Source organism: Lampris incognitus, chromosome 3, assembly GCF_029633865.1.
Source record: "Lampris incognitus isolate fLamInc1 chromosome 3, fLamInc1.hap2, whole genome shotgun sequence".
NCBI classification, from domain to species: Eukaryota; Metazoa; Chordata; class Actinopteri; order Lampriformes; family Lampridae; genus Lampris; species Lampris incognitus.
The window spans coordinates 23,807,194-23,834,108 of NC_079213.1; the positions used below are offsets into that span (position 1 = coordinate 23,807,194).

The following is a 26,915-nucleotide window of genomic DNA, read 5'->3' on the forward strand; positions in this document are numbered from 1 at the left end:
GTTCCCAAAACAAAGAAGAGAAGCATTGATGGACCCCCACCAATGTTACCAACTTACAATGCTGGACAACGGGTAGGGCCACCACAAAGCAAAAAGTCAGATGCCGATACTGCAGCCAATACTAAGCTTGCCAGAGAGAAAAACCTTCTTTGGGTCCTAGCACGCATGTCACAACAAGAAGAACAGTCAGTCAGCAGCTGGACAGGCTTCAACATCCTGACTCGAGGAGAGATGACGGTCATCCCCGACAATATAGGCTATCTGCCTACCATCAAGGCTCCAGCGACACAAATGTCTACTGTCAACGAGGTGCTTAACCAGTCACTGAGCATCATGCAGTTCTTAGGCCTGAGGAAGATTGTCTGTGTCTTTTACCAAGCCCTGTATGCGAAGGCTGTCGAGATCACATGGAAACACCATGACAAGTTCCATGATATCATCGTTAGGCTTGGGGTATTCCACACCATCTGCACACTGCTGGCAATAATAGGAAAGCGTTTCCAAGATGCTGGACTCAAAGACCTCTGCATTGAGTCTGGCATGATTGCAGAAGGCTCAATTGCTGGTGTTATGGATGGCCGCAAGTACAACAGGGCAGTGCGACTACACAAGCTCCTGTATGAGGCTCTCATGCGACTGACCTTGAATGGTTTCCTGTCCTGGTTGGAAGAAACTCACAGGAATGACATGGTTCACCTGAATGAGACACTGAAGACCATTGACAGCCTTGGGAAAGAAGTCTCACAACATGCTTTGAAGGAGGTCCTCGAGAACAGCTCTTGTACACGCATCATGGATCTATTTGAAGTCTACCGTGAGCTCCTTAGAGGTGGAAACGGCAGCCTCTCGAACTTCTGGATGTCCTATTTGGACATGGTTGAAATCTTGTTGGGGCTCATCCGAGCATCCAGAGAGGGAGACTGGATGCTACACTTGGCTAGCATTCGAGCAATGATCCCATGGTGCTTTGCTTATGTCGGATGAATTATGCACGCTACCTCCCCTACTACTACGCCCAGATGTCTGAGCTGCCCATCACACACCCAGATGTGTACACAGAATTCATGGAAGGAGGCTTCTCAGTCCAACTGGGCTCCACCAATCCCTTTGGCCGAATCCCTGTTGACCAAGCTATAGAAGAAACGGTGAACAAAGACACCCAAACAGCTGGAGGGACAAAGGGATTCAGCTTGAAGCCAGGAGCTGTGACCAAATATTATCTCACAGCTGAGTATAGAAGCATGTACCTCAGACAGCTGAGAGACCTGACAGGTCAAGGCAGGTGCAAATGGTCTCATCCAGATCTACAGAGTCCAAGGATCAAGAGAGATGAAGCAGATGTCCAGTCTCTCATGGACCTTATGGAGAATAACTGGCTCAATCCTATGTCCCCTGATGAGATTGATTTGGTTAGCCTCTCCACTGGCAACATGGCTCCACCTGATGTGACCATAGATCTCTTGAGAGCTCTTGAGAAAGGAGAAGAGGCCTACCAAGCATTCCAGCAAACAAGGTTAGATGCAGACCCACCACCTGTGAAATTCCACGACAAGATGACCAAGCAAAGTCTGAAAACATTCTCCAATGTCAGCACAAAACAAGCTCATGGAAAGAAAGCACAGGATGTGGTTCTGAAGGCAGATAGAAACCTTTTCAGTCACATGATCCTGGTGGCTGAAAGCAGGAAGGTGAATCTGAAGGATGTCCTTGCCTACCCATTGGGCCCACTACCATGGGCACTGGCATATGCTGATGGGTCCTTACGAAAAACAAACAAGGCTGCACTTGCCAGAGAGCTTGAAAAGAATGTATCTCCTGCAGAAGACATCCCAATCCCATCTACTTCCATCATTGATGGGATGAGCCTGGTCCAAAAAATGAATGGCAACAACAAAACCTTTGCACAGGTGGCAGAGTCAGCCTTGACCCAGGTCCTCCGTGAGGGAGCACAGAGTAGGAGGATTGATGTTGTTTTTGATGTCTATCACCAGACTTCGATCAAAGATGCTGAACGACTGAACCGGGGTGGAGACATCATTCTCCAGTACAAGAATCTTGCAGGGGGACACCACGTCCAGCAGTGGAGAAAATTTCTGTGCAGTTCCTCCAACAAGACCAGTCTCATCAAGTTTCTGGTGGAAGAGTGGAAACTCCCACGATACAGAGCTATGCTGCATGGCAAGGTGTTGTACATGACCTGTGAGGAAACCTGCTACAAGTTACAGAAGATGGGTGTGAGGAAGCAGCAGAACTGCACTCCACACATGAAGAAGCTGACACCCGTCTGCTCCTGCATGCATTGCATGCAGCAAATGCGGGCTCAAAGTCAGTTATCATCACAGCTGAGGACACTGATGTCATGGTGCTTTGTCTTGGCTTCCAGAAGGACATCACCTGTCCCATCTACCAGAAGTGTGGGACTCAGAACCGCACACGGTTTGTCGACATCACCAAACTGGCAAGTTCACTTGGAGACAGCATCTGTGACAGCCTAATTGGCTTACATGCCTTCACAGGCTGCGACACTGTCAGTGCATTCGCTGGTCGAGGGAAGCTGAATGCCCTGAAGATAGTGAGAAAGCACACTTCCTGCCAAGAGACTTTTAGTCAACTGGGACAGACATGGAATGTGAGTGATGAGCTGTTCCAGAAAATTGAGCAGTTCACCTGTCGGATGTATGTTGCTAATAGCAGCACTGCTGAGGTGAACAAACTGCGTTACCAGCTCTTCTGCACCAAAAAGGGAGAGGTTGAGTCCAGCCAGCTGCCACCATGTAGAGACTGTCTCTTTATGCATGTTCAACGAGCCAACTATCAGGCAGCAATATGGAAGTGCTGTCTGCAGGCTAACCCTGTGGTGCCAAGCCCTACTGAGTATGGATGGACAGACGATGAAGGCAAGCTGGCCATTTACTGGATGCGCTCCCCACCTGCACCAGATGTGGTCTTGGAAATGCTAACATGCAAGTGTGTGCATTCATGCAAAATGCCAAGCTGCATGTGCCTGTCAAATGGACTTCCATGCACAGACATGTGCATGTTACAGACCTGCTGTAACCAAAAACAGCAGGATGGTCCAGAACTGGACTTTGAACTTGGGGAGTCAGATGATGAGAGAAACGAGCAGTTTGATGAATGACAGTGTGATGATTCTGATGGTATTACTGTGGTAGTAGTCTATTGATGCACAGGATGTTGATTCTGGACTTGGTTACCCAGAGCTTGATAACAATAATGTAACCATATTCACATATACCCATTACCCTACCCATTACCATTACATATACCCACTAATGATATGGGATTACATGTATCATTGACTAAGTATATGTAAATGTCAATGTTGTTTAAAATATTAAAATAGTTCATTACCTCACTAATGGTATTCCTTTTTATCATGTATTTTGATTGTGTATTTAAACAAATGTATAGAGACCAGTTTGTGACCTAACTGGCTTTGGTCTAGTTCTCATTTAAGGCTCACAATCACCTCACACAATGAAATAGTATGGGTATATTATACATTTTCTGAATCTTTACAGTCCTGTAAGTATTCCAGTTTTTGTGTTTTGTGTCCCTGATATTCCTAGATGCCACAGGGCTAAAAGAAAGTATATAGTTTAGGCGAAAATTGCAGAAAGATGTGTGTTATTGACGGGTTGAAGAGCTCAAGTGACCTCTATATTTGTGAGAAATATCCACAACAGGGCTTGAATGAAAGCTAAGAAGGTCCCCTTTAAAATGATACCAAAGACAATATTATAGAACATTGAAAAATGTCCTGACCATGAGGCTAAACCAGGATATGCACCAGCGTCTAAAATGCAATTTAGTTTAGCGGGTGGTTAACTTCATGAGCTGATAACTGTGATACAGCTGCCACTCAGGAATGGTTATCATACCAAAATATCATCTACAGACATGGATCCTTTCAAAGATTATAAGTAAGTTTTGCCACCTTGAGTGTACCGAAATATCGTCTGGCCCATGGACTATGGCGGTCTATTCCGTTGCCTGCCAAAACGGAGATCGCCGGTTCGAATCCCCGTGTTACCTCCAGCTTGGTCGGGCGTCCCTCCAGACACAATAGGCCGTGTCTGCGGGTGGGAAGCCGGATGTGGGTATGTGTCCTGGTCACTGCACTAGCGCCTCCTCTGGTCTGGGGGAAGGGGGTACTGAGGGATTCTACCACGTGCTACGTCCCCCTGGCGAAACTCCTCACTGTCAGGTGAAAAGAAGCGGCTGGCGACTTCATATGTATCGGAGGAGACATGTGGTCTGCAGCCCTCCCCGGGTTGGCAGAGGGGGTGGAGCAGCGACCGGGACGGCTCGGAAGAGTGGGGTAATTGGCCGGATACAACTGGGGAGAAAAAAGGGGGGAAATTCCACACACACAATAAAATCCAAACTTGTAAAATAGTGCTGCTGTTCACCAAGGAGAGGAGACAATTAGTGTTGTTTACGAACACGTTCAACTCATAACTGAGACTCATTCAAGAAGAATCCATTTTTCTTCTCATCATGCCAGTAGCACAGTGGAAGGTCAGACTAAGATTAGTTGTCCCGGGGCTCCATTATCTCCACTATTCAGGGCTTGTTTGTTTTTCCATCCGCAGATCTCATTGCTGATATCTGCAAATATAGCAACATTAATCTGAAAAGCGCGTTCTGTGGCACAGAGAGGGAATCTCTTTGCCCAGGTCCGTGTTTAGAAGCGTGAATTATAATCTAAATTATCAAGCTGAAAGAAAGGAAGTAATGGTGATCACAGGTTATGGCAGTAATGATGGAAGACCACTGCAGAAATTCTCCAAATACACGCGCTAAAAACGAGGATATAAAAAAAATCCAAAAGACATAATACTCATATCTTAAGGATATACTACAAGAGGTAGACAACTACTAACATGGGTTTAACCGTATAGTTCGTTTGTGCTCCAGGTGTTGTGCAGCGGTTCATCTTAAAAGGTTTTGCTTCGTGTTGTTTTAGGAATTCAGCTTGGAACATGAGTATATCTGTTCTTTTATCCTGCTACGTTTTCCTCACCCATTCTCCCCTCAGTGTGCATGTAAATCTGTGTGTGTGTGTGTGTGTGTGTGTGTGTGTGTGTGTGTGTGTGTGTGTGTGTGTGTGTGTGTTGACGTCACACTCAGTGCAGATTTTTTTTTTTTTTTGTGGATTAGGGGATAGCACGATGTTCTCCCATAAAAGTGGTCAAGTTGGAGCGTCTGGTCTATTCCGTTGCCTACCAACACGGGGGTCGCCGGTTCGAATCCCCATGTTTCCTCCGGATTGGCCGGGTGTCCCTACAGACACAATTGGCCGTGTCTGCGGGTGGGAAGCCAGATGAGGGTATGTGGCCTAGTCGCTGCACTAGCGTCTCCTCTGGTCAGTCAGGGCGCCTGTTCGGGGGGGGGACTGGGGGGAATAGCGTGATCCTCCCACGCGCTACATCCCCCTGGCGAAACTCCTCACTGTCAGGTGAAAAGAAGCGGCTGGAGACTCCACGTGTATCGGAGGAGGCATGTGGTAGTCTGCAGCCCTCCCCGGATTGGCAGAGAGGGTGGAGCAGCAACCGGGACGACTCTGAAGAGTGGGATAATTGGACGGGTACAATTGGGGAGAAAAGGGGGGGGGGGACCAAGCCAGAAATCTTGGTGTCGTCATTGATAAAGACCTGAATTTATAAAGCCACATTAAGACAATTACAAAGTCAGCCTACTGTCATCTGAAGAATATATCAATATAAATTAATATAAATATTAAGGATCAATGGATTTATGACTTCTGTAACGGTGTCCTCACAGGTCTCCCTAAAAGATCCACCAAACAGCTGTAGCTGATTCAGAACGCTGCTGCTCGTGTCCTCACTAAGACCAGAAAAGTGGACCAAATCACTCCAGTTCTGAATCATCACACCGGCTTCCTGTCTGTCAAAAAACTGATTTTAAAAGTCTGCTCTTGGTTTATAAAGCACTGAATGGTTTAAGGCCAAAATAAATTTCTGACCTTCTGCTACACTGTGAGCCATCTAGACCCCTCAGATCATCTGGGACAGGTCTGCTTTCTGTCCCCAAAGTCAAAACTAAACACGGAGACGCGGCTTTCAGTTTTTATGCACCACATATCTGGAACAAAAACCGCAGGTCTGCCACAATTCTCAGTTCTTTTAAATCAAGGCTGAAGACTTTCCTGTTAGCCGCTGCCTATGATTAAATAAAATTTGAAGCTTTTGATTATCATCGTACACTGCACGGTAACTTTTACTCTTACGTTTTTTTTTGTTTTTTTTTCAGGTGTCTTTTTATCGCCTCATGTTGCTTTTCTTAATGCCTTTTATGCTTTACATACAGCACTTTGAATTGCCTTGATGCTAAAATGTGCTATACAAAAAAACATCCTTGCCTTGCTCCTCTTTTGTCTCCGTGTTTACAGTGCACCCTTAGGGGTTTTGATGTATGGAGAATACATAGGCCCTCGGGGGTTTGATTCATGAATAGTGTGTGTGTGCAACCCAGTGGCTAACTATCAACATTACGCTACATTAGAAGTACACTCGGGAGAAACCTACAATATTAACGCATGGAAAGAAACTAACGTTTCTAGATACTTTTATTTATGACTCGACCCCCCGAGGGCCCATATGTACCCCACAGACCAAAAACCCCAAGGGTGCACTGTAACACTCAAGTCAGTGGCAGATTTCTTTTCAGTCTTTCTGATAAGATCTAACACCATGGATGAAAATCAGTTAACCAAAAGAACCCGTTTTTGTACCAGTACATATCAAAAGCTTTTGTCAAACGTCAAAATAAAACTGCTCTTTTATATAAAAAAAACTCCTATAGCAGCTCTAATAGTAGAACATGAACATGTAAATGTTGCAGTAAAATGCCACATTATTATTATTTATTTATTTTTACATGGTGATGCTGGTTGTGTGGCTTGAGTCCTGGGCTATGGACACTGCTTGGCACCTCCTCATGATATTCTTCATCAATTTTATAATTCCATTATAATTCTGTTATCCTCTTTCAATGTTGTATTCTGGTAAATTGTGTAAACACAACATCCATTGCATGTTGTCCATCTTGGGAGAGAGATCCCTCCTCTGTTAATCTCCCTGAGGTTTCTTCCTATTTTTTTCTCCCTGTTAAAGGGTTTTTTCCCCCCAGAGAGTTGTTCCTTATCCGATGCGAAGGTCTAAGGACAGGATGTTGTGTTGCTGTAAAGCCACTTGAGGCAAATTTGTAATTTTTGATATTGGGCTATATAATTGACTTGACCTGACAATTGAAATTGTGACAATGCATGGAAATGCAACATGACAAATGTTCAGTGGGTGAATGTCGGAATTTCCAAATTCTTGTGAAAGAACACAAGCTGGTCTACATGCTGAGGATTCAGTGTGCTTCGCTGTGCAGTAACTACATCTCCTGCAGTGGAGAAACTCGTTCTGCAGAAACACTGGTGCCCGGGATGCACAAATATCTCTTGGACAATTTGGACAGGAGAGGAAACATCACTTCATGGACATGCCACCAACTTAGAGGGTCATCAGAGAGAGAGCGGGGGTGGGGGTGGAGCTTTAAGGTACTATTTCCTCCTCAGCTCTTGCAAAGGGTGTCTTGGGCTGAATTGTACCTTCTGTGAAGATCTGCCCCCGCAGATTCACAAGCAAAGAAAAAGCTCTTTTTTTTTGGTAGCAGAAGGGCATTGGTCTTGCTTCTCTGTAATCTCCAGTAGTGGTGCATCTTCTCCTCTCACAGTCTTCCTCTGATTTGTCAGCCTCTTCTACTCTCATGATCTGCTGTAGGTAAACACCATAAGAAAGACCAGCTTAATACAACAGTCAGCCCAATGTTATTCACATTTAAACAACATTTTAGTTTACCGAAAAACTTTTCATGATTAATATCAGAAGTCTTGTATAACTGATCATTTTATATGACTACCATTACTGTTACTATTATATTTTTTCTATCATGCTAGCTACTTAATCTCATTTATTAATTTATTCTACTTTAATCTTTTTTTCTCTTCTTTTGTACTTCACAGTTAATAAATCTCAGCTGTATGAATATTAGTAATATTTTACATTTTTAGAGAGACGTACAATTGCCTCATGTGACACACCCTAAGCAGTAATTCTTCTGCAGGTCTCCTGTCTCTCCTCCTCTGTGAGGAAAGGCAGTCCCTTGAAATGGGGGTCAAGAGCAGAGGCTCTGTGAAGAATGTTTTTCCCTTCGTCTGGCCCTGGTGGGCCTCTTGTTGAGGTCCTCTTTGATGGCCTGCTTAATCTCCCTGATCATTTGTGACTTTCCAGTGCTGCTGTCTGTCATGTTCTGGATGAGTTGTTCTCCTCTGACATCAGAGTGGTGCCATCTTTCATTGGCTTTAAGGCCTACACAGCATCCTCTGCATTTGATACATTATTTTTGCTCGGGTGCAGCAGAGGTCAGACTCTCTTCTTCTCACCTCGGGAGACAACAAGGTGGCACAGATAGCAGGTTATTGCTCTAAGAACCTGTCTACCATCTCATATGTGCTGTTCCACCTGGTGCTGACATCTGTTTTCAGCTTGTGACACTTAAGACCAAGTAGCTTCTACTTGGTCTCAAGGTGGTGCGTCGCTCTGGTGCGACGGTGAAAAAATGGTCTGTGTAGCCACAGACCAGTCAGAGTGCCCATGATGACCCCTGTCCACTGTCGAAAGCACCTACAATGGGCACATGAGTGTCGCAACTGGACCATGGAGCAGTAGAAGAAGGTGGCCTGGTTTGATGAATCACAGAAAGTTGAATCTGTTCATCTGGACACAACATTTATTGGGAGAAGTATTTCATCACTCATCTAAGAAATGTCTTCGGTTTCAACTGACTGCAGATATCCCCTAACCTTATAAACAGCGTAGTTGCATAATGACCAAAACCAACAATTGGTTTCATATGCAAATTGACGTGACCATTAATTAGAGTTACAACGCCCATGTGTAGTATTCACAGAGGATTGAGGAATAGTTGCAATCACAGCATTGTAAGATGGGGACAGATGTACTCTTAGCCCCCCCCCCCCCCAGTTCAGGGATGGTCGTTTCCTCTTCACATAGATGTGCACATCCTCATCCTTGAAAGAGTGGCCACTGGCCTGTAGATGGGTGTAGAATGTGGAGTCCTGCCCTGACATGCTAGCTCTTCTGTGTGGTGCCATCCTCTCTGCCAGAGTCTGTTTGGTTTCCCTGATGTACAAGTCATGGCAGTCCTTCTGGCACTTAACAGCGTACATGATATTGCTCCGTTTGTGCTGGGGGACCCAATCCTTGGGGTGGACCAATTTCTGGCGCAGTGTTTTTTGGGGGTTGAAAGCAACTGAGATGCGGTGTTTGGAAAATACGCGTCTCAACTGTTCTGACACTCCCGCCACATATGGAATCACCACTGGTTTACACTTAGGCAGCTGTTGTCCTCCTCTCTTCGATTGGCTTGTGCCCTGTTTGGGTGTCTTCCTGGCTTTGTCAAACACCCAGTTAGGATAACCACATTTAATCAGGACCTGTTTAATGTGGGATTTCTCCCCTTCTCCAGCCGCTGTGTCGTTGGGGACATTGTCAGCTCGGTGGTACAATGTCCTGATGAGTCCTAGTTTGTGTTTCAGTGGATGATGAGAGTCTAACCTTAAGTACTGATCAGTATGTGTTAGTTTACGGTAAACATCAACAATCAAATGTCCCTCATCACCAATTGCAATTTCACAGTCTAAGAAGGCTAACCTGTCATTTTTCACATCCTCCCTGGTGAACTTGATGTGGTTGTCCACAGAGTTAATGTGGTCGGTGAAATGTGGTACGTCCTGAGATTTAATTTTAACCCAGGTGTCGTCCACAAATCTGAACCAATGGCTAGGTGGTGTCCCTGGATAGGACATCAGAGCCTCTTTTCCACTTCCTTCATATACAAGTTGGCCACTACAGGTGAGACTGGGAAACCCATAGCACATCCATGCTTCTGCCTATAGTACTGCCCCCTGTATGGGAAGTATGTGGACTGAAGACACAGCTTCAGCAGCAGACACACTTGGTCAGTGTTAAGGGTGGTCCTAGTATTGCTAAGGATGGGGTTGTACTGTAATTTCATATGGGCTACCTTCACTGCTTCATCAACAGGAACGCATATGAAGAGAGATGTAACATCATAGGAGACAATTGCTTCCTCCCCCTCCATAATGATGTCCCTCACCTTATCCCTAAAATCCATAGTGTTCTGAATGTGATGCTCATTACTGCCTACCAATGGGTTAAGAATAGATGCCAGAAACTTAGAGATGTTATAGTTCAATGAGTTAATAGAATAGAATACACTTTGTCATTTGTACATACATACAATGAAATACACTTATTGCATTTAACCCATCCCAGTTGTGTTGCTAGGAGCAGTGGGCAGCTGCCGTGCAGCGCCCAGGGAACAACTCCAGTTATTTTCTTCCTATTGCCTTGGTGTGAGGCACAGACAGGAGTATTAACCCTAACATGCATGTCTTTTTGATGGTGGGAGGAAACCGGAGTGTCTGGAGGAAACCCACGCAGACACGGGGAGAACATGCAAACTCCACACAGAAAAGACCTGGGACGGCCTGGGGTTTGAACTCAGGACGTTCTTGTTGTGAGGCAACGACGCTAACCACTGGGCCACTGTGCCGCCCAATCATACTAACAACAGGCCGTAATGGCACATCCTGTTTATGTATCTTAGGTAAACCATACAGACTAGGTGTGGCTTCCCCTGGATATAATCTATGGTACAAAATTCTGTCAATAGCATTGTCCTGTTCTAACAACTTCAGGCAATCTATCACCTTTTTCTTGTAACCCCTGCCTGGATCTCACTTCAGGGGCTCATAAGTATTTATGTCGCTGAGTAACATCATAACTTTCTCATGATAGTCTGTCTGGTTTAATAAAACAGTGCATCTGCCTTTGTCCGCCTGAGGGATGATGAAGTTGTTGTCCTTACTGAGAGTCGTGAGTGCATTCCTCTTGTCTCTGTTGATGTTGGACGGTGGCAAGGCAGACTGAAACTTGCATCTGCAGTCGCTCCGCTTCTGGGTCCACGATGTTGTTGTTACGGATCGCCAATTCCATGGCTGTGATAAGCTCCACTAGCGGGATTTGCCTTGGCGTGACAGCAAAATTCAGCCCCTTAGCAAGGATGTCTTCCTCCGCCTGGGTGAGTTGTCTGTTGGACAGATTCTTCACCCGCTTTTCCACATAGCCGGCGTGTGTCTGGGGTCCATCTCTGTCTGCCTGTCGTTGAGGGCTCCGTCTGTTGTCTGCCAGTGTCTCTGGTTTGCAGCAAGTAGGTTGAACTTCTTTTGCTGCCTGGTTTTCGACTTTCCGCGTTGTGCTAGACGAGCCTTCTCTGTGAACTCAATCATGTTTTCGCCCCCCCCCATTGTACTTGGCCAATTACCCTACTCTTCACATCCAGCTTCCCACCCGCAGACACGGCCAATTGTGTCTGTAGAGACGCCCGACCAAGCCGGAGGTAACACGGGGATTTGAACCGCCAACCCCTGTGTTGGTAGGCAACGGAATAGACCGCTACGCTACCCCAGCGCAACTCAATCACATGTTGGAAAGTGGTCTCATCTAGACCTGACATAAGTCTCTATTGAATTTGCTCCTCTTTGGCTTTCAAAGCATTGATTGTAAAATGGGTTTATGTCACCCGTTAATTCAACAGCTGGCTCTGTGCATCTGTCCCCATCTTACAACGCTGTGATTGCAACTATTCCCCAATCCTCTGTGAATACTACACATGGCCATCGTAACTCTAGGTAATGGTCATGGAAATTTGCATATGAAACAGATAGTTGGTTTTGGTCGTTTTGCAGCTGTACTGTTTATAAGGTTGGGGATACCTGTAGTCAGTTCAGACTGAAGAAGTCACTCAGACGAGCTATGAAACGTTTCTCCCAATAAACCTTGGGTCCAGATGAGCCGATTCAACTTTCTGATGAATCACATTTTCTTTTACATCATGTGGACGGCTGGGTACGTGTGTGCCGTTTACCTGGGGAAGACATGGCACCAGGATGCACTATGGGAAGAAGGCAAGTCCACAGAGGCAGTGTGGTGCTCTGGACAATGTTCTGCTGAGAAACTTTGGGTCCTGGCATTCATGCGGATGTTGCTTTGACATATACCACCTACCTAAACACTGTTACTCACCAGGTACACCCCTTCATGGCAACGGTATTCCCTGAGGCAGCGGCCTCTTTCAGCAGGATGATACACCCTGCCACACTGCACACATTGTTCAGGGATGGTTTGGGGAACATGACAAAGTGTTCAAGGTGTTGCCTTGGCCTCCAAATTCACCAGATCTCAATCCGACCGAGCATCTGTCGGATGTGGGAAAACAAGTCTGATCCTTGGAGGCCTCACCATGCAACTTACAGAACTTAAAGGATCTGCTGCTAAAGTCTTGGTGCCAGATACCAGAGGACACCTTCAGAGGGTTTGTGGAGTCCATGCCTCGGTGAGTCAGAACTGTTTTGGCGACACGAGGGGGACCTACACAGTATTAGGCCGGTGGTTATAATGTTTTGGCTAATCGGTGTATGTGTGTGTGTGTATGTCAATGTCCCACTGTGTGTGTGGGTAGAATGGTGACGTGATGTGTGCCCAGAGGTGTGGTAATGGTTTCTGCCACCATCCACACATTCGGCCCAAGGACTGTGTGTGTGTGTGTGTGTGTGTGTGTGTATACACAAGAGCTATATTTGGAGATGTGGTTGGCTAGTAAACACACTGAGTAAAACTGGAGATGTGTCATCCTAAGATGCCATGTCTCTACCATCTAAGCATAATGCTCTAACACACACACACACACACACACACACACATACACACACACATGCATGTCAAGCACCATACAACAAAGTTGCGTCGTAATTTTTTTTGCCAACTCCAGCAAAGGATACTGGTGATGTGCTGGTGTGACGTACAAGCATGAACACATGCATGCACAGTAGCTTCCAAACGACTCAATGACAAAACAGGCGAAGGGATATGATGAAAGCCCGTTATCTCTCATGCACATATGCATGCGCAGAAAGGCTTCACGCGCGCGCGCGCACACACACACACACACACACACACACACGGTGTAATATAGGTCTCTCTCTCTCTGTCTCAGACGAACACACCACTTCCCTACACCCTCCAATTACCCCCACTGTCAGCCTGTGACTTTCAGGACAGTATTTGTTTGTTTTCCTGCTATTGTCTGTTACTTCATTTAATTGAAAACATGACCTGTCTTTTATTTGTTTATTTATTTATTTATTTTGGGTCAATACATTAAATCAGACGCTGATCCGTAGTGTCATTCTTTGGACCAAGCCTGCACATGCCCTCGATGAGGGAAGAGTGAGGCAGACAGATGGGGATGCGAGAGAGAGAGGGAGGGAGAGAGAGAGAGGGAGAGAGAGACTGCCAGCCATGTGTGTGACATCACATTTCCCCGCCGCTGCTCGCCTTGCATCGCACAGCCAGCTCTTCTCACGTGCACCTTTCCTACTTTTCACCGAGGAGGTGCAGTTTTCCCACTCCGCCGCTGCCTCTCTAAAAGGGGGTTGGACGAAAGACAAAACTAAAAAAAAAGAAGAAAGGAATTCCAGGATGAACAACAGTTTCTTGAACATGGCGTCGATAGGCGACTTCGACCCACTCAACGCTACTCTCCCCGCCACCCGAGTTGAAATCACGGTGTCTTGCAGGTAAGGAGGACGGGCTGGTTCGTAACAGCGGGTCAGTGTGAGGCGGACTGGAGGCGGACCACTCAGTCCGCCGGAGTCCAGGTTCCGCGTCAACTCCGTTTAAAGTTTGGATTTTAGTTTTGACAGATGACGGGGGGGGGGGGGTTCGACGTTACGATACAGAATCCACAGAGCAGCTTGTGTGTCTGTGTCCCAGTTTGTGGGTAACGCGTCGGTGCTGTCAGATTAGCCGTGTTTGAGTGGGGGGGACTAGTTTCCGTGTCGGGTCTGTCGTCTCCTCCGTCCCGTCGTTGCCGTCGTCACGTCGCTGTTTTGGTTGTTCGGCGACATTTTCCCTGTTGTGTGAAAAGTTGAATTCGCCTGAAGTGTAAACCGACCTTACGCCAGTTTTCGCGAAATTGTCCGAGAGCTGAATTTGACTCGCTTTAGGCGTCGACATGCGCGGGTTTGTTTGGCGTGAATCACGGTGTCGCACGTCAGGTGAACGGAAACTTTTTTCCTCCCCTCGTCTGCTCAGCGTCTCATACGTCCATCTGCCCGTCTGCCCTTTAAACTAACGAAGACCCGACGAACGCGCAGAAGAAACCCAGATGGGCCAATCCACGTGTTTTTGATAGTGTCGAACGTAGAATAACAAGCATGTAATATAGTAACGTCTGCCTTGTCTTGCGTCTGTATCGATCTGGGTGGAGGGAGAGACAAAGAAATGTTCAAAAATCATGAAGTTGAACTTGCATGTTTCTGCTGTGTTGTGCAACATAATGGAGCATGGAGCTCTTTAGTCGGTGTTAGTTTGTAGATCTGTGATTGGCACGGATGCACATCAGCCCTGTTATGTGTGATGACGTTCACATGGACTCCAAATGAGTGAATAGTTATGATATAAATGGCTTCCGTCTAATGTTGTGTTGTAGTTTGTTGTGTTGTAGTGTGTTGTGGTGTTGTGTTCCAGACAGTTCAGTAGGTTTTAAGACACGGGGTTTAAAATAGGTCTTTTTGCAGGCCTGTAATATTTTTGTTTAATTTCCAAATAGTGCAGGGCTTTGCTGTCGAGCCATGCTTGGCATTGCACCAGATTTTGTTGGATGAAAAGTCTTGTCTTCTAAAGCAAACTTGCCAAGGTTTTGTAAAACACAAGTTATATTTTTCAAGTTGAGGAAGTGAAATTTGGCTAACATCAGTGTAAGACACTGGATTCACATCCATTTGAATAATGTTCCTTTTCTTTGAAGTGGTTTAAAATAGGATCATTTGGACACCTGTAGCGTGAAACATGGACTAAATGTGTTGTAAATGGGCTATACTTGTTTGGCTGAGCTGTCCATCAACATTGTCAGGCATTCGCTAACCATTTGGAGGTTCTTTTATTTTAAATAAAATAAAATCATGTGGGCCGGTAAATGATAAAAGTGTCAGGCAAAATTTGAATCGCTGAACTGACCGAATGATGGAAAAAAGGGTCAGTGTCCTTCCCCACGGTGTGTTATTGGTAGTTTCTTCAGGTGGACTTCTGGTATTAAAGGCACTGTGTAATGCCAAATGTAAGAATAAGTTGAGAGAAAGTTAATGCAATTTGCATGTCTTTGCAATAATTGTGTGTGTGTGTGTGTGTGTGTGTGTGTGTGTGTGTGTGTGTGTGTGTGTGTGTGTGTGTGTGTACACGTGTAAATATGTGCATATGTGTATGTGGGTGTTATGTGTAATGTGTAGGTAGCTTGCTTTAACTTTGTATGTGAGTGTGCATTTGTGTTTGTGTTTGTGGGTGGAATTGGATGGGCAGTGTAAAGAATCACCATGGTTATGACTTTTTTTTTCAGGCTTTGTGTGTACGTGTGCAAATCTAAATATATATATATGCATGTATGCATGTTAGTCAATGTGAAAATTTTCACAGAAGAGAGGAAGAGAGGTGTGAGAGTGAGCAATAAAAGCTAGGCTAGCCCAAATACATACTGTATTTACTTACTAGAACAACAGACAGGTCCGTACGGGCAGGCCAAAACTCTACACTTGGCTGCTTTCGCTAATTGAACACATGCTGGAGGAGAATGCTGTTCCCAGATACAAAAGAAAGTTATACGGCGAGAGCGAGACAGGAAGAAGAGAGGGAGAGTGGAAAAGAGAGAGAGAAGTAAAGAACACAGTAAGAGAAAAACAACGGAGCGCGCTAGTGAATGCACTCCTTCTGAGGGGCTGAACTTGTGTTGTTGTTGTACAGTAGACTGACGTAACCTTTTGCAGAATGTATTGACAGGTTCCCCGAGACCACAGCTACCACCAAATCAACTAATGCTCTAATGCTACTGCCCTGTAGATTAAGAGCTTGGCTGAGACCCAGCAGTGAGCTAGAGACATTTTTCTAATCAATGGGAGAGCCCTAGGTATTGGCTCTGATCAATACACTGCTAAGTCTGTGCCACCCCTGGGCAGGGCACAGAAGAAAAATCTGCCCACTTGTTTATATACAGCCATGTACATCCAGGCCCAGAAACACACACATACACACACACAAAACCAGGCATGCACATGTTCATATACTATCCACACACATACAAACTGGAAAGCGCACACTCCCTCGTCACCCCTGCTACCTGTCATGTATGTAGGAGTAAATTACTCCCTCACACATTGCAACATTATCATTATCAGATAAGGAACTGCGCGGAAAACCGTCAGCAAGTGACTAGTATACACACACACACACACACACACACACACACACACACACACACACACACACACACACACACACATATATATACAGGACACCATTGATCACATGCTTTCCACACTTCACCTAATTGACACGGAAAGTACCAGATTCTTTTGCACTTGCTGGCTTGCGTACTGTCTGCTTCTGTGTTTTGCAATATGTGTTGGTGTGTGCATGTCAATGTTTGTGCTGATTTTTAAGAGACTGCATGTGTCTGTTTGCGTGTACATGTGAACTTGATGAATTTCTGCGCTTGTATGCCACTTTCCTTCATGCCCTGTTGTAGAAATCCCTTTTTAATCTATTCTAAAGGTTTGCTAAACCCAAAGGAATAACTACTTACTTGATGATACACTGTTTATTGGAAATTTCCAGAGAAGCAGACCAACAAGTTAAAATAACAAGTTCATAGCCTAGTTCTGAAGACATGTGTGTGTGTAGGGTTTTATACACTCTTCGTGAGACCATTGGGCATAGTCTGTACATGTTAGCAAACATATCTTGGCACAACATACAAGGTGGCTCGGGTTGGCTCGATGTCATGTCTGTTCTCATTCAAGAAGTTCAGAGCTGATCATCTCTCCCAGCTCACTGTATCCCTGCCATCTGTCAGTGGATCACCATCTTCCTGACAGGCAGGAAACAGCAGGTGAGGCTGGCGGAAGTCACTTCTGGTATATGGACAGTCAGCACTGGTGCTCCCCAGGGATATGTCCTCTCCCCACTTCTCTTCTCCATCTACACTAGCGACTGCACCTCCAAGCACGCAGCTGTTAAACTCCTGAAGTTTGCAGACGATATTACGGTCATCCGACTCATCCAGAATGGCAACGAATCTGCATATCGGTGGGAGATTGAGTGGCTGGTGCTCTGGTGCAGTCAGAGCATCTTAGAGCCGAACACGCTCAAGACTGTGGCGATGATAGTGGACTTTAGGAGACACCTGTCAACACTGCTCCCCCGCATAATATCCAACAGCCCTGTGTCAACCATGGAGACCTTCAAGTTTATGGGAACTGCCATTTCCCAAGACCTGAAGTGGGAGACCAACACCAACTCCATCCTCAAAAAGGTCCAGCCAGCAGAGGATGTACCTTCTGCAGCAATTGAGGAAATTTGGTCTGTCACAGGAGCTGTTTAGCCAGTTCTACACCACAGTCATTGAATCCATCCATCCATCCATCCATCCTGTGTACATCCATCACGGTCTGGTGCAGAGCAACCACAGAACAGGATAGGAACAGACTGCAGTGAACAGTAAGGACAGCAGAAAAAAATCATTAGCGCTCCTCTGCCCACCCTGCAGGACTTGCACTCCTCTAGAGCCCGGAAAGGGGCGGGCAGAATCAGCACAGACCCCCCGACCCCCAACACCCAGGACACATTCTGTTTGAACTCCTACCCTCTGGCAAGCGCTACAGAGAAATGTGCACCGAAACCACCAGACACAGGAACAGTTTTTTCCCCCCACGGGCGAATCTCTCTCTCATGAACACTTAACAGCATGGTGCAATAATGGACACTTGTTATGTAAACATGACACTTTGTAAATAGCCCTCTCTCCCTTACATAGTGTTATTACAGATAGCCCTGTGTCCCAGTTCAGGGAAAGAGACTGTGGGTAGATACTGTCACTTAGATACCACAGATAGATAATGTACACTTGCTTGTGTGTAAAGATAGACTTGTAGCCCAGTGCCGGGAGACAAGACTGGCTTCTCTCACTTACATATCTCTGATGTACACTGCCTCTTGTTAAATCAGATGGGCAGCTTAAATGTACAATTGTAAATCCATATAAAACTGCTTTATACTGGTTATAAATTATTCAGCCAAATCAACACTCTGGATAGGTGACATACCTCATTGTGCATACATACTTTTCTCCAGTATTCCATTATTGTTCCTATTTATTTCTTTTGCTTTTTTTGTTACCTTTCTTTTTTTGGTTTTTTGAGTTGTATATTGGAAGTACTAGAAGCTACTGTAAACCAGAGTCAAATTCCTTGTATCAATAACCTCACCTAGCCAGTAAAGTTGATTCTGATTCTGATCTCTCCTTGCCAGGGCCCACCACTCCTCATGTTAGTACATAGTAAGAGATTATTCATTTTAAGTAAAAGATGATACATATGTTCATATTTTCCTCACAGCCCTCTCTACATATCTATCTATGTATCGTTGTAGTTGTGATCCACGTCTGTGTTTTGTCCTCAGGTTTGTGAGTGTGAGCATACCTGTGTGTGACTGTCCTCGGTAACTTGGGCAGCATGGTGGCTCAGTGGTTAGCACTGCTGCCTCACAGCAAGAAGGTCATGGGTTCGAACCCCAGGCCACCCCAGTTCCTTTTTGTGTGGAGTTTGCACGTTCTCCCCGTGTCTGTGTGGGTTTCCTCTGAGTGCGCTGGTTTCCTCCCACCATCACAAACACATGCATGTTAGGGTTAATACTCCTGTCTGTCCCCCTGAGCAAGGCAATGGAAAGAAGAACTGGAGTTGGTCCCCGGGTGCTGCAGCTGTCCACTGCTCCTATACAGTAGGATGGGTTAAATGCAGAAGACGAATTCATTGTAAAAATACAATTTGTTGTAAGAATACAGTGTCGAATAAATTGGCTTTCAAATATGGGTTGTGTGCCAGGGCCTGTCTGTATTTAACAGAGAGAGACTGGCAGGACCTCACTCCATCCCCATGAATCATTCACTGCACCACTTGTAGAGTACGCTATTAAAGATTCAGCAAGCTATTTGTCGGACTGCTTCATTCTCTCTCTCTTTTTCTGTCTTGTTCTTTCTCTCCTTTCTCTCAGTTTCTCTCCTCCCTCTTTCTCTATGTCTGCTGTCTCAGAGAGAGACAGAGAATGAACCAACATTTGTTTATTCATAGGAGATTGGCTGTGCTGAATGCTGGAGGATGCACTTGGCAGCTGACATGAATACGCATGTTAATGTATCAAGAGTGCAGGTGTACCAGGTGGGATTTTTATTAGCAAAGTCTGTAGCCTCCTCTCACCATCACTCTCTACAGGTCATCAACTGGGAATCCTGTGGCACCAGTGTGATATTTGAATTTAGAGCAGGATTAGCTTTTCTGTCAGAGGGGTTAGGGACTTGATGGTAGAGCTGTACAAAATATTGACATAATATTGATATCACGATATGAGACTGAATATTATACAGGATTTTGGTTGTCATATCATGGTGATATAGGGGTGGCACGGTGGTGCAGTGGTTAGCACAGTTGCCTCGCAGCAAGAAGGTCCTGGGTTCAAACTCCGGGGTTGTACAAATGTGGGGGTCATTCCAGGTTGTTGTCTGTGTGGAGTTTGCATGTTCTCCCCGTGTCTGTGTGGGTTTCCTCCGGGTTCTCCAGTTTCCTCCCACAGTCCAAAGACATGTAGGTCAGGTGAATTGGCCATACTAAATTGTCCCGAGGTGTGGATGTGTTGGCTGTGCGACAGACTGGCGGCCTGAGTGGGATAGCTGGCTTGGATGGATGGATGGATCATGATGATATAACTTAAACATTGAAAGGTTGCATTATGGTAAAGTGATAATTTTCTGAGCTTATTTGATTATTTTCGCGAGTTGAAATGAACAGTGACTGTCTGCACCAGCTTGGTCATCATATCCACATTACTAATGATAATTTCTCAGAATTCTCTTGTGTGTAGATATATAATGGTGGTACCAATAGTCAACCACAATATGCTGTCATTGTCAATATCGAGGTATTCACTAACAAATATTGTTGATACTTGATTTTGTCAGTGTCGCCCAGCTCCACTTCACAGGCACGTGTACATACAAACAAACACGAGAATGAGTTTCTATCTTTAACCGTCTCTCCTTTTCTCTTTCTGTCGCTCTCTCTCTCTCTCTCTCTCTCTCTCTCTCTCTCTCTCTCTCTCTCTCTCTCTCTCTCTCTCACCCAGTCCGTCTTTCTCTTTCCCACCCCGGGTCCCAGAGCTGTAAGCAAACATCCTATCTGTTGACACTAATAACTCACCCTCCATCACCCCCCCCCTTCCTTCCTGGGACAAGTCATCGCTCTATTTATTGTCAAAACAATATACTGGTTGTGCTTCTCTGGAATGTGGCAGGATACATGTTTTGGGGATTTAGAGGGCAGATTTTTTGTCAATGTTTTTTTAAAAGGAAAATGTAACCCCAGTGCTTGGCGATATATCCATGTAATATCAACATAGTGATATGAGACTAGATATCATCTGGGATTTTGGTTATCGTAAGGTCGTGATGTAACTTAAATGTTGTCGTTCCTGTCTTAAAGGCTGCATTACTGTAATGTGATACCATTTTCTGAACTCATTTCACTGTCTTAGATGAGCGAAATTTACAATGCATGAACTCTACTTGCTTGGTCATCATATCCACATACCTTACTAGTGATCTAGTACATAAACAGCTTATGAAAGCACCAACGGTCATCCCCAAAATATCTTCATGTCATCAAATTCGAGGTATTCAATCAAAAATATTAGACTTTTTTTTTTTAAATCTTGTCAGTATCACCTCGGTCCACCCTCCACACCGAGTCCTATGTATACAGGGGACGCCTCGGCTTTGTAAAACATTAACAACATTGTATTAAAGTAACATTCAACGCTTCCAAATTGATGCATCTTCCTTTTAAACAGAGTCTGAGGTTAACGTGAAACCTATTGTGTCGCTTGTGCTTGCTGTAAAGTCAGGTTTAAATGGTGGTGAGAATGAGGCCAAATTTAAAAACCAGGTCATATTTTCACAGGGCCTGATTCCAGGACACGGGGCTGGTGTGATGTCGGGGCTTCTGTGGAAACCATGTCATTGCTTTTACCTCAAACCACAAGCACTTATCCTGCATAGGGCTTGCACCGGTATCCACAGTGCTAAGAGAGACTTAATAACCATCTTTATTCTGCCAAGGAAAATGATTGCTATTTGCATTATTGCCAGTGATGTGCTGTGTCAGTATGTTAATGGGCCGTCTTCTGTCATACAGTTTCATTTATACTATTAAGTGGGCAATCTCATACTCATCATTAGGGCTGAGTAATCATTATCATCTCTTGGGGATACTGGGATGAAATTCAGACATTGTTCTATCATGATAACATCCGTAACAATCTGTCACCTAAAATTTTTCGCAAAACAGGTCTGAAATATTTGAAGGGGCATTATTTGAAAACTAGTTTTGGTTTGATATACTTTTTATTATCAAGCAGTTCAATATGAAGAACCTCAGTTGGATTCTGAAACATGGTATTTTTGCAGATGTAAGCAGATATCATTTTTGACAGCAGTGTAATATTCCCTATGGCTAATAATAATTTCCATATCACCCACCACCACGTATCATGGAGTTGAAGTTTGCACCTGTCATCTGTTTGATAAGGCTAACTGTGTCTGTTTAAGTCATAATGCAGGTTGGCTTAGCTTGCTGCGTCGCACTTGAGTTCTTGGTTTTAAAGTGGAGACAATTCCTATTAGCTCTCTGTTAATAGCTTATTTGCAGTTGTGCTGTGTTTGCACAAGTGGGAAGAAGTGGACTGTCCTGGTATCAGGGGAGAGGAGATTAAGCCTCAGCCATAACAGAGGTGCTTCAAACACATCTGAGATCAATGCCGTCAGATCTGCCCTGTGTGTGTGTGTGTGTGTGTGTGTGTGATATTTCAAATAAGTGTTGAAAACCTCGCTGGCCCTCTCTCAGGTCTCAGTCAATGAGCTTGTAGGTAATTTTAATTCTAAAATTACAGCTGTTATCGATGCCATTACACCCACTAAGGTGAAGGTGGTCTCTGGTAAGAAAAGATGTCCATGGAGATGTCCCAAGCTGGTCAGAATAGAAGAAAGAAAGTTTCGTAAAGTTGAACACAGGTAGCGAAAAAAAAGTAAAAGTAAAATAATTGAAAAAGCTGTTTTCCAGCAACTGAACAAAGTCTTGGCACTAAACAACAGTTTTGATGTCTTCCAGTCAGGATTTCGACCACACCACACCACAGCACTGAGACTGCTCTTGTTAAAGTCTTTAAGGACATCCACCTAAACACAAGACAGTGGCAGAATATCTGTCCTGGTATTATTGGATCTCAATGCTGCATTTGGCACAGTCGACGACATCATATTACTAAACTGATTGAAAAACTAGGTGGGACTTCCTGGTACAGCACTAAACTAGTTTGAATCCTAATTGAAGGATAGGAACTACTTTTGTGTCTATAGGTAATTACAAATCTGAGCGTGCAAAAATTACCTGTGGAGTTCCCCAAGGCTCCTTTCTGGGGCTGCTTCTATTTAACATCTATATGCTCCCACTAGTTCAGATTATGGAAAACAACAAAATATGTTACCATAATTATGCAGATGACACATCGATTTACATAACCATATCACCAGGGAACTGTAATCCCATACAAGCACAGAGTAAGTGCATTGAACAAGTCAACGATTGGATGTCTTGGAATTTTCTTCAATTAAACAAAGCTAAAAATGAAGAAATTGTCTGAAGTAATTTTGCGAAGGAAGAAATATTAAAAGTCAGCACTCGGCTACAATCAGGAATGTTAAAAACCATGAACCAAGCCAGAAATCTTGGTGTAGTCGTTGACTCCGAATTTATAAAGCCACATTAGAACAATTATAAAGTCAGCCTACTATCATCTGAAGAATATATCAGGAATTAGAGGATTTATGTCTCAGCTGGATTTGGAAAAACTTGCCCATGCATTTATCTTCAGTCGACTCGACTACTTTAAACGATGTCTTTACAGGTCTCCATAAAAAATCGATCAAACAGCTGCAGCTAATTCAAAACGCTGCTGCTCGAGTCCTCACTAAGACCAAAAAAGTAGATCACATCACTCCAGTTCTGAGGTCATTACACTGGCTTCCTGTCTGTCAAAGAATTTATTTTAAAACTCTGCTCTTGGTTTATAAAGCACTGAATGGTTTAAGGCCAAAATACATTTCTAATCTTCTGCTACACTGTGAACCATCTAGACCTCTCAGATCATCTGGGATATGTCTGCTTTCTGTCCCCAAAGTCAAAACTAAACATGGAGACGCGGCTTTTGGTTTTTATGCACCACATATCTGGAACAAACTATCGGAAAACTGCAGATCTGCTGCAACTCTTAGTTCTTTTAAATCAAGACTGAAGACTTTACTGTTTGCCGCTGCCTACTATTAAATAAAATTTGAAGCTTTTGATTATCATCTTACACCGCACTGTAATTTTTACTCTTTTTTAAATGTCTTTTTATCGCCTTATGTTGCTTTTCTTAATGCCTTTTATGTTTTATGTAGAGCACTTTGAATTAATTGCCTTGATGTTGAAATGTGCTATATAAATATCAAACCCTTGCCTTGCCTTACCAGATGAGACCTCCTGCATTACTATTCCCCTCATTGTTCTGTCCACTCTTTCATTCCTTTCTCTCTATCTGTTCCATCACTCCTATCAGACTACTTGTCTCCTCTCTGTCTCTCTTGTCCTCCTTCCCTTCCCAAATCTTTCCCCATCTCTCCCTCTTTCCCCTCCCATCTTCCTGCCTTTCCCCTGAACTCTCTCAAATACTCTCCCATTGCTTCCCATGCCTTCCCTCCTTTTCCTTTCACTTGGACTCTGGCTTTCCCCTATAACTCCTCTCCCATTTCAGTCCTGTCTCTCTTCTCACCTTGAACAGTTTGTCTCATCCCTCTCTCATTCTTCTCTTTCCTTTCCTAACAGCCTCTCTCACTCTCACTGTTTTACTACCTGACTCTACCATCTCTTTTTTTCTCTCTGCTATGTCTCTTTTGCTGTGTTTACCTGTCCGTCTGTCTTCTTTCTCTGTCTCTCTCTTCCACTTGCTTTCTTCTTTCTGTGTCATTGCAAGAGGATTGTCTGACTATGTGGCAACATCAGTCAATCAGCCAGACGGCTAGCCAGTCAGTAAGTTGGACAGACAGTCCGTCAGTCTTGTGAGTAATGCTGAGAGAGAGAGAGAGAGAGAGAGAGAGAGAGAGAGAGAGAGAGAGAGAGAGAGAGAGAGAGAGAGAGAGAGAGAGAGAGAGAGAGAGGAGAGAGAGAGAGAGAGAGAGAGAGAGAGAGAGAGAGAGAGAGAGAGAGAGAGAGAGACTGCTGTACTTCGGAAAAAATAGTCGGTGTTTTCTTTTGGTGTTTTGAAAAAGCTTTGTGTGTGTCAAAGGTGTTAGCTGGCACCCACATTCGTGCTTTCTCAGAGACGGGGGTCAAACATTGGAACAAAACAAAACAACAACAAAAAATCACCAATATTTTTAAGGATGCCTACTCAAACAGTGAACTATTTGTTCAGACATGCTCAATAATCCAAGTAAGAAAGTCAAAGAAAGTTGAATCAGTTCATCTGGATACGTCTATTGACAGAACTGTTTCATCACTCAGCTAAGTGATGAAACAGTTCTGTCAATAAACATGTCATCCAGATGAACTGTTTCAACTTTCTTCGATTTGTTCAGACACTTTTATTTTTTACACCGGTGTCCTGAGGCTCCTTGAGTCAAATAAACACATAAATGAATAAACAAAATAATTTGGCTGTAGTTTCTTCAGCACCTTCGGGACTTGTTTGATTGTTGTTTTGGTATATAGACATTTTTGTGTGTGTGTGTGTGTGTGTGTGTGTGTGTGTGTGTGTGTGTGTGTACCCGGGTTTTTTTTCCTATCCTAATGGGGACATTTAGTCCCCATTAGGATAGGATAGAAAAACCTGAAACCACCTACCTTGTGGGGGTATTTTATGGGCCCCCATGAGGAAAAGGGTATATTTTAGGGTTAGTACTTGGGTTTAGGGTCAAGGTTAGAATTAGGTTAGGGTAAGGGTTAAGGTTAGGCATGTAGTTATGATGGTTAAGGTTAGGGTTAAGGGCTAGGGAATGAGTTTCATCAATGAGGGGTCCCCACAAGTATAGGGTGACATGATGTGTGTGTGTGTGTGTGTGTGTGTGTGTGTGTGTGTGTGTGTGTGTGTGTGTGTGTGTGTGTGTGTGTGTGTGTTTATTGAGTTGACCTTGTGTCTTTATGTTTGGAGCCTTGGATGCTCTGGCCTTCACGCTGTCTGCAATGCCTTTGTCTCTGCCCCAGTGTTGAATGGGAGACAGCAAGTGTAATACCGTGACTAACATTTCAAATCCATCGCTGCGGAATTCATGTTTCATTTTTTTTCCCCCAGAGCCAAAAAGAAGAAGAAGGGAGGACAAGTGGATTAAATTCTCCTCTATGAAATACTGGAACAGACTGGAGTACAACTCCCTGTTCTCCTTGTTTGGCTGCATGGCTGGTTTAATGGCTTGCAGTGGCGTAACATTGAGGAAGTGATGGAGCGATTTTGAGCTGATCTGCGGATAAGAAGATTACAAGAAAGACTTGATTCAGATTGTTGTGGGTAGCACAAGTTTTGTGGCATGTGAATCTGGCTCGTCAAACCGAGATCAGCTTCATCCCAGTTTCAGTGTTGTTTGGAGGAGAACTTTACTCACTATTTTGTCTTTTTACTCACAAAAACGAAGCCAGCGTCAATTTTCTGTTAATTTCCAAGAGTGTGTTTCACTCAGGGGCCCCAAAAAGACTTTAGTTATTTATTTTTTTTGTGGAATTTCCCCCCCTTTTTCTCCCCAGTTGTATTCGGCCAATTACCCCACTCTTCAGAGGCATCTTGGTCACTGCTCCACCCCCTCTGCCAATGCAGGGAGGGCTGCAGACTACCACATGCCTCCTCCAATACATGTGGAGTCGCCAGCTGCTTCTTTTCACCTGACAGTGAGGAGTTTCACCAGGGGGATGTAGCACATGGGAGGATCACGCTATTCCTCCCAGTTCCCTCTCCCCCCTGAACAGGCGCCCTGACCGACCAGAGGAGGCACTAGTGCAGCGACCAGGACACATACTCACATCCGGCTTCCAATCCGCAGACACAGCCAATCGTGTCTGTAGGGACGCCCGACCAAGGTGGAGGTAACACGGGGATTCAAACCGCCGATTCCCGTGTTGGCAGGCAACGGAATAGCCCGCCACGCTACCCGGACACCTCAAAAGACGTTAGTTCGGACTTGAGCCCTAGCTGCGGTCTTGTAACGATGTCTGTGTGTTTTGTATGTATGTCTTCCATTCACACGTCTGCTGTTAGTTAAACTCACTGGGTGACTCTTCTTCTTTGAGCGACGACGGTGAGGTGTGTGAATCATATAAGCTCATAGAAGGAAAAAACAGGATGACTTAGGCCATAACCGAGAGATGAATATAGAATAGGTTAAGCAACGCTCCTTAGTGTTGTGCACTTAAAAGGACAGGAAGTTCAATTAGTTAGGTTTGTATATGACAAGCTATTCACCATGTAGGTGTGAAAAAGGGATTTTTTTTAACTCCCACAGGTCACCGATGTAATTATAAATGTGTTCTTGTT

The 26,915-nt window shown here is 44.6% G+C and overlaps 1 protein-coding gene across 1 annotated transcript in view; it reads left to right on the forward strand.

Moving 5' to 3' along the window:
* The first annotated feature begins 13,352 nt into the window (after positions 1–13,352).
* The window catches only part of LOC130108961 (copine-8), a 136,050-nt gene continuing 122,487 nt past the window's right edge, over positions 13,353–26,915 (forward strand). The window contains exon 1 of the mRNA XM_056275622.1: positions 13,353–13,780. Within this exon, the coding sequence (XP_056131597.1) occupies positions 13,503–13,780 (278 nt within the window). The 5' untranslated portion in view covers positions 13,353–13,502. The remainder of the gene's footprint in view (positions 13,781–26,915) is intronic.